The 11419-nt window shown below is 45.5% G+C and overlaps 1 protein-coding gene across 1 annotated transcript; it reads right to left on the reverse strand.

Annotated features, from left to right (window-relative positions):
• Nucleotides 1–9031: 9031 nt before the first annotated feature.
• Nucleotides 9032–10426, reverse strand: LOC133923740 (uncharacterized mitochondrial protein AtMg00810-like). The gene is made up of 2 exons (XM_062369013.1): nt 10345–10426; nt 9032–9870 (listed from the first exon to the last, which is right to left on the reverse strand). Exons 1-2 carry the CDS (start codon nt 10424–10426, stop codon nt 9032–9034), a joined length of 921 nt encoding a protein of 306 aa, XP_062224997.1.
• Nucleotides 10427–11419: the final 993 nt, after the last annotated feature.

Raw genomic sequence — 11419 nt, forward strand, 5'->3', positions numbered from 1 at the left:
AAAAAACCTTGAATCGCCAAAAAAAAATGGCAAGGAGGTGCTGTAACACTGGGCTGCAGCGGCGGTGGCTCTGTTCTGGGTTGAGACGGGGAAGAAGATGGACTATATATACTGTAGGATGCTATCAGTACCGGTTTAAAGAGGAACCAGCACTGAAACACCACTATCAGTGCCGGTTTGTGGTTAGAACCGGCACTGATGTATCAATGCCGGTTGGTGGTTAGAACTGATAGTTACTATCAATGCCGGTTCTTAACTCCAGGCCTTCGATCGCGGGCTTGAGTTTTAGAACCGGCACTGATACAACTTTCAGTACCGGTTCCTTTGAACCGGCACTGAAGGTGGCGACTATTATGTGAGGTTCTGTAGTAGTGAACACATGTGTTGCTTGTATCAAGGATCATAAAAGGCGAACAAATGAGAGCATAGATCAACAAGCAATAGGTGGTAATGTTTCCATGTGAAAATCATCCCAATTAAGCACCATCCCTAAACAAAGTGGAGTCCTCTTTCATCACTTACATATTGTAAGGTCAGCCTTAATTGAACCCTACTGTTTTAGGGTTTAGGAGATAGTGTGCACGATTGATGCTTTATCATGCAAACAAAAACCTAAACCTTATATCCTACACACATGGCATCTATCATCATAGGCCAAAGCAAAAGTATTAGATGTTCCAAATTTTGGTTCCAAAAGCTTATTTTTGCACACCATATCTTCATTGACAGGAAATGAAGAAACAGTAAAGTAGATGGCAAATTAAGGGCATCAGATTGAAGGGCACAATATGCCTTGTACAAACTTGACTGGGACTGTGCTTAATTGTGCAATTGACATGTTGGAACAGTCCCAGTCGAGCTCTTAGCCAGCACAAGGGCCTCAGATTGTGGCACATTTTATCTCTTGTATCAAATAGGTGGACTCAGAAGTGGCCATAGGCAACAGAAGTCAGAAAAACCAAGGAAAATAGAGGGCAAAACACACTGCATCACCATCCTATGGTCATTCCAAACCTTCTCTTTCAACATCTCAAAAAATGTTCGTGACATACAGAAAGTGGAGATTTGGAATGACCGCAGGCAGGCTAGTAACAATAGCAATGAAGAATATGGAACAAAAGGAAACATCAGAACAACTGGCCAGCTCATCCTAGTCCACCTGGGCCTCATCATCACAGGCTATGTCAACAAGCATAAAAAATAGATCACAAGGACAAGAACAAAAGGATGGAAAACTTTAAGAACAGATATGAATAATAGGAACTAATGGCAAAAAATATATTAACAGGACCACAATCTAAGGAAAGAACCACAAATATATCAAGTTCAGCATCACAGCAATCAAATATATTGTTCACCTAACAAATGCATAAATAAGATATGTAAATAGGTGTCCATCTATAAGCGCCCATTTAGATTAGCCACCCACCCCTATTTCACCAAATACCACAAACAAGTTATGAGGCTACCTTGTTGCACAAAAGTTAAGACTATGAGGGTGTGGCCTAGGAGGAGGAGGCATATATATACTATCTCTACTCAACTGCAAGCAAAAAAACTAGCATTGTTCCTAGTGAAGACCTCACAGATAGTAGTAGTTCTTGGCTAGCCAGGTCCTCAGGCACAGAATATGGTGGGCCCCAGTCATGTTCACAAACCCCCTCTCCTGGACTTGTTGTCGAAGAGGTGGGTGAGAGCCTCCTCAGTGAAGCCTTCCGTGCCCATGACAGCATGGTACAGGAAGGTCTTCGTTCAAAGCACCCTCTAACATCATATATGTCCACCACAACATGGTTCCAGACAAGACATGCCAAGTGCAATAAATTATTACAAGTTCAAATACGTGATGTGCCCCAATTGTCCCACATAGCCTGAGCCAATGCTTCCCTGTTGGCAGCTCAAGCATGGTTCTCCTATGTTTACCATGCTCAGGCTGCGTGTCCTCACTACTGTCCTCAGGATAGTTGTTCTCGAGTGGCTCTACCTCATTAGTCCCAAATGATAAAAATACAATTGTGCAGAATGCAACATGCAAGTACAAGCTTCACTTGAGTCTTATATGGATGGTATGGTTTGTTGTCTAGAATTAATGCGGAAGCGGCTCTTCAACACCCCAAATGCCCTCTCAACTGTAACTCAGAAAGGATGAATGCCTCAGGTTGAGCAGCTCCCTTGCGTTATTGGGTAGTTCCTAGGGCTATATTCCGACAAGTGGTATCGAGCACACCGAAATGGAGGAAGAAAACCTGGGTGACATGCATAATCCGTATACACTAGATAGAATTTTCCTATAAAAGTAACACAATCTGATCTAAGAAAACGAATCATGAAACGGTTCCTAACTTAGATGCACACTGGTTCAGTTACCTGGTGGTACCCTCAACCCGTCGTCCCTCTCTAAAGCATCTGCCAGAATGAGGGCATCATGTACCGACCCTTCCCAATCGGTGAGGACATAGGTGAATCTTAGGTCAAAATCAACAGCAGCCATAGCATTAGATGAATCATGGGGTGATGCTTCCTACCCGTAAATGCTACCAGCATGGTTCTTGGCACTTTAGCAAGCACATGGGTGTAATACTGAATTGTTTGAAAAAAGAGAGAGAGAGAGTTAACCAAATTTTGACTTTTTGATCCGAGGCTCGTACCGACGATCGGAGACCGTGGTTGCGTTCATCTCGTCGAGACGAACCCATTTTGCTATTCATATGTCTGTTCCGGGTACTTTGAGACCCGTACCGAGCCCAATAAATTTAGACCGTTCGTTTTTTTTAAAAATAAAATAAAAAAAAGAGATAAAGCCGGATGGATCGGTCATCACCCCGACCCATCCAGAGCTTTCGAGCGTGCCGTCGCTCTCTCTCTCTCTCGCGTCTCTCTCTCCTGCGTCTGCGCCGAGCCTGTCGTCGGTCTGCTCCTGCCGCTGCTGTGCGGTGCTGCGCCGCCGGCCGCCGTCTCCTCCACCGGGCCAGCACAACGCCGCCGCTGCGCCGCGCTCGCCGTGCTGCTGCTGCGCGCGCTGCTGCCGTGCGCAGTCGCCGCACCGCTGCGCCGTTCCCGCCGCCGCCGGCGCCGCCGCCTTCCTGCGCCGTGCGCCTGCTCCGGCCACCGCGGGCTCTCCCTCTCTCTGTGGCCTGGCCGAAGAAGCAGCAGCAGCCGCCGGCCAGCCGGCCGAAGCAGCGCCGAGCGGAGAGCCAGGAAGAGAAGCCAGGAAGAAGGAAGAAAAGGAAGAAAGAGAAGAAAAAAAAGGAGAAAAAGAAAAGAAAAGAGAGAAAAAAAAGGGGGAAAAGAGAAGAAAAGAGAAGAAAAAAAAGGAAGAAGAAGAAAAAGGCAAAATTGGAAATTTCGGAATTTCGTCGGATTCGTCGTCAATCTTTCGAAGGCGATTTTTCGGTAATTTCTGGACGATTATGGTTTAATTAAATCAAATCAATCAATTCCTGTCGTATTATTTCATGTGATTAATAGTCTGTTTCGTTTCGATAATCATTATTGATTCGAAGATACGACATCCGAGTCGAAGTATTCTTTTCGTTCATCGAAGCGAAGTCTAATTAGTGAGATTTTAGTTTGACTCTGAATTGAAAATAGTGTATCATTTCATGTGATACAATTGTCTGTTCAGTTTTTCGGAATGTAGGCGTATACGTGACGTTTTCAGACGTAGAATTGACGCTTCATATTTTATGTGTTTTAGTTCTGATAGTATGCCTGTACAGGTGGTATTATTTCCGGACGTTCTTGATCGAATTTTCTTCACCGTCGGTAAAGGCAAGTGAATGTATTGTATGACTATGCTTTAACCTAATATTGGGTTGCCTACATTCTTTAATTACAAGGCATTCATCTAATCTGAATGACTGATTCTGAGCTGGGTACTATGTTGTTTACGTTTCCAGAAGTTTACTCGATGATTGATTTATGAAGTGCAGTAGGCACGATATGCTATTCTGCAGTTGTTCTTTAGTGTTGTATGCAATGTTTTTTTGAAGTCTCAAGTATATTCCGGAAGTTATGTTGGTTATGCTTGAAGCACGTCATACATATACATCTCATGCATTGGAAGTTTGTCGTCGTCTTCTGACCGCGACCGTACCGGTACATACCGTATGTCACCCGAGGAGGGGTACGGTGCACACCCTTACGTTACCCGAGGAGGGGTAAGGGTGAGGAGAGCATATCATGTGCATGGTTATGTCTTTTTATGAAATTCAATGAATCATTCGCATCAAATCTTATTTCCTTTAGTTAGCTTGTATATAGATATATATGCGGCTTTGAAGGCTTATACCAACCGAATGTTAAAATTTTAATGTTATCGTTGGACTTGCTTAGTCATAATTGTTTCTCCTGGTGTTGGCGGTCTGTTTCATTACTAGTTTCTATTTAGAATTGTTAGCACATTCAACTGTGGCTAAATAGCTTTTTGTTAAAGTACATTTCACTTGCTGAGATTTTTGAATCTCACCCGTGTTTTCTTTACAGGTATGTTTAGATGTTGACGTGCATTTTGGGAATGGATCTCAGTAGCTGCACACACTAACTTATCACGATGTCGATAGCTCAACCGGTGTATACAAGTGGTGTGTCTGATGGTCCGTCGTTTATTTTTGTTTATGTTGTGGTGCGACGCTGGTAGCGTCGCGGCGGACTCTATATATATGCTGGTTATATCTGTCATATACTGTCTGCCTGTGATCTCTTTTGGTCAGTTATACCGTCCTATAGAGGAAATGTCGTCAAAATTTTCTGTTTTCGTATAATTAGGCTTAATGGTAAAGTAGGGTGTTACAATGGGTCCCATCAATGGCTCCGATGCAATCCTAACATGAGTGTATTAGTATATAAATTAATGCTAGTAAAGGTAGGTATCTTATTCAATTATGAAAAGTTGTAGACATGTACGTTACCTTAAAATAGGGGTTTCATCTGTGGCTTACTAGTATCTTTGGATGGGTGTCATTTGATGGGGGCCTATTCATTTCATCCCTCAGCTCACCAACTGCAAACAACACTTGCTTAAACTGCACAAAAATATGGGATTATTTTGAAAGAATTAGATAAAAGTGCATTTAAAAAAGAAGAGCACAGCTTTATGCATTTATGATCTCCAAAAATAAAACAAGATGTCATCAATGAAGTCTCCTTGTTCTAGTACATTACGAGAGTTGGGAAGGAACGGACAATGGTGACTTGGACTACAACGCTTATAGGCTGCCCAGCGCACGACCAAGTCAATGGTGGCAGGTAGCAATGCGGTCCGGCTCCGGCCAGAACGCCATCATGGTCGAAGCCCGCACCGGCCGTGTATCTTGATCAGAGCCTGCACCGGCGAGGCGGCGATGTCATCTTAGTGTAGGCCCTGTCCGTCAGAAGCACCTTAGTCAAAGCAATGGGCGGAGATGGCGGTGAAGACCCCTTCACTACTACAGAACCGATTAAAATTAGCGGTTCATCAGTACCGGTTGTGTACTTAATCTTCTGCATGCGAACAATGATAAAATCACTAAGAACCTGCACTGATAGTCACTATCAGTGTCAGTTTGTGGCTGGAACCGGTACTGATACTTTAGCACCGATTTCAACCATGAACTGACACTGATAATGACTATTAGTGTCGGTTTCATTAACCAACCGGCATTGATACGTGATTGGATCCGAATTTAATATCCAATACAATTTTGGCTCTTATCCGCAGTCCTCACATACGAATCAGCACTCCGGTCACATGCGCTTCTTCTCTCCCTTATCTCTTCTCCACACTTCCATAGGCGCTCTATCTCTCTCCCTTATCTCTTTCCTCCAACACAAGCCCCTCTCTCTCTCCCTTATCTCTCAGATCCAGTTCCTCCCACCACCCCCTCATCGGCAAGCTTGTCGTCTGCGCCCTCTTCCTCTTCCTGGTCATCCCCAAGCAGCACGTGGAGCGCTACTTCCCCGCACTGGACGCGGCGGTAGGGGCTGGATGTCAACTTCTTGATCCATTCGTGGCCCAAGGAAATTGACCCCGACCAACATTCGGTGCTTCCTGTGCGTGCTCGAGAGATTTGCCTGGCGGCGCCTCGATTCCATTGCCGGTAAGAAATCAATCTATTCCCCATGGTGTTACTTACGCCTCTTCTTCGTTCTCATCTACAGCATTGTCAAGAGCAAGTGCTCTTCTTTGCAGGCGGTGGAGCATCTTTGGGCCCGAACGGTTGGTTTGCTCCTGGAGATATTCGGCGTCCAGGAGCAGTTCAGGATCAAGTTTCGGCTTCCGGATGGCACCGGCATCGATCCCAGGCTAGAGGAGCGTTGGAGGAGGGATGGCTCACAACGGTGCATGTGCGCGTCGCAGCAGCCAGAGGAGCGTGGCGGAGGGATGGGTCGCCGGAGGCTCGAGCGGCTCTGGCTCAATTTTCTTTTTTCTTTTCCTTTGAAAATGACTTCAGTGCTGGTTATGAACCCGGTAGTGATAGTGTTCGACTATCACTGCTACTTATGAAGTGATGGTTCTATAACCGGTACTGATGTCGATTTAGAACCGGCACTGATCATATTTTTTATAGTAGTTCTTCCGGCCGGATCACGGTAGTGGTCGGAGCCAGAGCCAGTCATGCCGTCAAGGTGGAAGCCCTAGTTATCATCTCCTCGCGATGGATGTCTAATAATTAAGGTCGGGAGATTAGAAAGTACGACTGGTAAATCGAGAATGGGATTATGGGTAACGGGATTAGTGGGGTTAATATGGAGTTAGAGGGTGGATGCTTCAAGATTTGTGCTGCCACATGTCCTTATTTGGAGAGGGTTTAACTTGATAAGGTTTGAGACCTGGTCTCATAGGATTTTTCTCCAAACTAACGCATCTACATGCAAGTATCCAAGACAACAACTCACACGTCCAACAGAACTCACACGTACCCGGTCCATGAACATGCAAAGGTCGATCGCTTTCGGCTCCTGATGTGCTCCATGACCACAAACACATGCTTTGGCTAGTTCCAGTAACCCATACGTGCACTCATCTCCTCGCTGCCAATCCAACCACTTGGCCATGCTGCAAACTAACTTGGACTCTAGCAGCCAACCACTTGGCCATGCTGCAAACTAACTTGGACTCTAGCCCAATATACTAACACATGAACACAACAAGCATGTGCCTAATGCAAAGAAAACAAGAGTTAATCTAACAAGGAACGGGAGCGTTCTAATGGGCCTGGTTGGAGGGGTTTGGGTTGACTTGGCCTGTGTGCTAGGGAGGTGAGAGAGAAGGAGTTGGGTCTGCTCGGTTTGGGCTAGATTGCCCTAGTGCAACTAACGTGAGAGGAGGATTAGGCTCGGCTGGCTGTTAGTGTGCATAGGAGCGGAGCAGGCTTGGCACCGCGGGTGGCTAGGGGTGAAAACGTTTGGATAATTTCCGGTGGATCCGGGTTGAAATCGGAAATAGATATTTTTTTTTTAAAGTGGTATCGAATATTTTTGGTTCGGAATCGGTATCGGATTTTTTTTAATCGGTATCGGAATTGGTGTAGCAGTTTCCAGCGGAATCGGTATCGGCATTGGATATCCGGAATACCTGAGTTCAGATATTATCCGAAGCCTAGTTCCAATACTCTCAAAATCCAAAGCATTATTAAAATAATCATGAAAAATTCTGAAAAAATATATGACATAGATGATTCTATAATCTAGCTTAAAAAATCAACTTTAAATATCATCTTTACAATGAGAAACAAAAAGATAAATTTTATTGCACACGGTCTGAGACCGTGTGCAATAAAATTTGTCTTTTTTACGGATCATATTTTTGTCTAAAATGTTTTTAAGAGCTACATCATAGTATCCTCTACGTCCTAAATTTCTTTCAAAAAATTTCATGATGATTTTGATATTATTTAAATATGTGTACTAAGTCTTGATACTGTGTAAGTTTGTAAAGTTTTGATGAACTAAATTAAGTTATTTATTATCTAAGTGACCAATCGTATGGACTATATTATTCCGGCTATTTCATAGGAACTTACTAGTATAAATATGTTTTTTGTTCTTGCTATGATCTTACATACAATTTGAGTGATCTTTCATATTCCGGTAAATATTCACTGCCTGTATTCGTTTTTGATCCATATTCGTTTTGTATTTGTTTATGGTATTATCTACATATTCGTTTTGGTATTATCTATGATCATATTCGAATCTGAACTATCTATTTTCGAATCCGTTTCCGACAAAAAAAAATACGGTTTCAAATACAGTAGAACCTCATTCCAACCAATTTCGGATGTTTTCACCCCGTTTTCACCCCTACGGGTGGCTGAGGGAGAGAGTGGAGGAGATCACGGCACTGGGTTGCTTTCCAGCTTGGCCGCAGGCTCCTCTATCCCCTGGTGCGTTGATTACTGCAGCAAGCCGGAAATCGAGTTGTTCGCTGCGTGCTGCTATAAAGAACGAACATAGAGAGGAAAGAGAGAGAAGATAGAGAAGGACCGGGTATTTGGAGAATTTAGAGAACTAAAAGATTAGGAAACTTGGGAAAAAAAAAGAAAGCTTGGAGAGGGTTTAGGTATTGAGGATTTTTCAAGGAATTTTCCAACAATTCAAACCTCAACTTATTCTTCTAAATTTTCAAAACCTTTTTACAACCTTTTTCACACAAAACACTAGAGAGAGAGAGAGAGAGAGAGAGAGAGAGAGAGAGAGAGAGAGAGAGAGAGAGAGAGAGAGAGAGAGAGCACCTATTGCACTTCTATGGAGCCAGCATGCAATGCATCAAACAACTGTGGAAACGGAGAACGAGATGGAAACACTGCACACGCCAAGAAGGCCGTTGTACGTTTCTATTATAGCCACAAGGGCACAGTAATGGTTACATAATCCTCAATTAGGGGAGCTATTCTAGGAAGGTTACAACAAATTCATAATCACATAATATACAATAAATATCTTCCTAATACCCACCCGCAGTCGCAACGGAAGAAGTCCGGACGCAAAGACTGGATCGGAACTCTGTGAATAGCTAAACAGGAAGACCCTTAGTCATGATGTCCGCGAACTAGTGTGAGGAAGGCACGTGAAGAGCTCGAACGTGAACAAGAGACACCTTCTCATGAACAAAGTGGATGTCGATCTCAATATGCTTTGTGCGCCTGTGTTGTACTGGATTAGATGACATGTATATGGCACTCACATTATCATAGTAGACCACAGTGGTCGAAGCAAGCAGGATGTGTAGCTCTTGGAGAAGCTGACGTAGCCAACAGCACTCGGTGACAGCATGCGCAACGGCGCGGTACTCAGCCTCCGCACTGGAACAAGATACGGTGGACTGGCGCTTGGAAGACCAAGAGACGAGATTGTCGCCGAGGTAGACACAGTAGCCTGAGGTGGAACGCCGGGAGTCAGGGCAATCGGCCCAGTCTGCATCTAAGTATGGGGTGAGAGATGTTACTGGGGAGGTGCCAATGAGCAGGCCGACATCGAGAGTGCCCTTGACATAGCGCAGTATGCGTTTGATCAACGCGAGATGCGGTTCTCGCGGATCATGCATAAAGAGACATGCCTGTTGAATTGCATAAGCCAGGTCAGGTCGTGTTAGGGTCAGATACTGAAGGGCCCCAGCGATGCTCCTGTACTCTGAACGGTCGGCAACGGGATGTCCATCTATAGCAGACAACTTGGCGTGAGTGTCAACAGGTGTCAAAGTGGAGTGACACTCGGCCATGCCAGCGCGTCGGAGAAGATCTGAAGCGTACTGGCGCTGCGAGAGGAAGAGGCCGGAGGAGGAACGCTGACCTAATATCCCGAGGAAGAAGTGGAGGTCACCGAGGTTGGTCATGGCAAGCTCTGAATGTAATAGACGAGTCAGCTTCTGCAGTAGAGCACCTGAAGAAGCTGTCAGAATGATGTCGTCGACATAAAGCAGCAGATAGGCCGTGCCTTTTCCATCTTTGAGAACAAAGAGGGACGTGTCGAAGGTGGAGGCTCTGAAGCCAATCCGACGCATGTATGTGGCAAATCGCTGGTACCAAGAACTGGGCACCTGTTTGGGACCATATAGAGACTTCTTGAGTAGGCAGACATAATCAGACGCAGATGGATCAACAAATCCAGATGGCTACTGGCAATAGACAGTCTCCTCAAGGTTGCCGTGTAGAAATGCATTTTTGACATCAAGCTGATGGATCGGCCAGGAACGTTAAGCTGCAATACTAAGCACAACGCGAATAGTGGAGGGTTTTACCACTGGGCTAAAAGTCTCATCATAGTCGATTCCATGTTGCTGAGAATACCCGCGGACAACCCATCATGCTTTGTGGTGAGCGAGTGTGCCATCAGAATGGAACTTATGCTTGTAGATCCACTTGCCTGTCACCACATTAGCACCAGCGGGCCGAGGAACTGGAACCCATGTGTTGTTGTCGACGAGGGCCTTGTACTCATCCGCCATCGCTGCACGCCAATTAGGATCAGCGAGAGCGCTTCGATAATTCACCGGAATGGCGGAAACCAAAGTGTGGACGGCAGAGAGATTCATACGGTCGACCGGTTTGACGCTGGGAGGTGTGAGCACCAAGCTAGCCAACAACTCCAGTAGCAGGCCCAATGGGGATGTGGGTGCTGGCATCGGGCCCCAGTGGAGCGCTATCACACGGCCCAGCTAGTAGCTCACTAGGAGTGACTGGAGCACTAGGCCTAGCTGGCCCGTGATGAGTCGTGGACGACGCGTTAGGAAGTGTTGCAGGCGGGGTCGTGTTGGTGTGCACGATCTACGCTCCGAAGCCCTCCTGGTCATCATCAGCAGGAGTTGGTGGAGTCCACGGTTGCTCAACATCTACGGGAGATGGAGCAGCCATAGGAACAGTACGTGCAAGTTCAACACCTGTGGTGCGGATCACCGTCATGGCGGAACGAATGCTGTCGTCGTTGATGAGGAAGCCCAGGGCGACGTCATTGCGCATGCTATGCTGACCTGTAACAGGGTTAGCGAATAGAAAGGTAGTTTCATCGAAAATGACATGGCACGAGATGATGATCCGACGAGTGTTAAGATCAAGACAACGATACCCCTTATGAGAGCTAGGGTACCCTAAGAAGACACAGGTTGCAGATCGTGGTGCGAGTTTGTGAGGAGCAGTGGAGGACATGTTTGGGTAGCACAAGCATCCAAACACATGGAGATGACTATATGTAGGAAGTGTACAATATAGTTTCTCAAAGGGTGTGGAATTATTTATAGCGGAGGAGGGACACCGGTTGAGAAGATAAGTTAACGTGGCGAGAGCCTCAGCCCAGTAGGAGGGTGGCATGTGGGCGTGCAACAGAAGAGTGCGGTAACATTATTAAGAGTGTGAAGTGCACGTTCAGCCTTGCCATTCTATTGTGAGGTGTAAGGACAGGTGTGGGGGAACTATCCAAACAGTATTCCAATTAATCATTAAGT

Source organism: Phragmites australis, chromosome 7 (genome assembly GCF_958298935.1).
Source record: "Phragmites australis chromosome 7, lpPhrAust1.1, whole genome shotgun sequence".
Lineage (NCBI taxonomy): Eukaryota > Viridiplantae > Streptophyta > Magnoliopsida > Poales > Poaceae > Phragmites > Phragmites australis.

Excerpts from the sequence above, each read along its gene's own strand:
- LOC133923740 (XM_062369013.1), bottom strand. The coding sequence starts at position 10,426 with ATGGCGGATGAGTACAAGGCCCTCGTCGACAACAACACATGGGTTCCA. Across the intron at positions 9,871-10,344 it reads TGGTGCTAATGTGGTGACAG|CTTCTTCAGGTGCTCTACTG; the intron begins GCAAGTGGATCT and ends TCATTCTGACAG.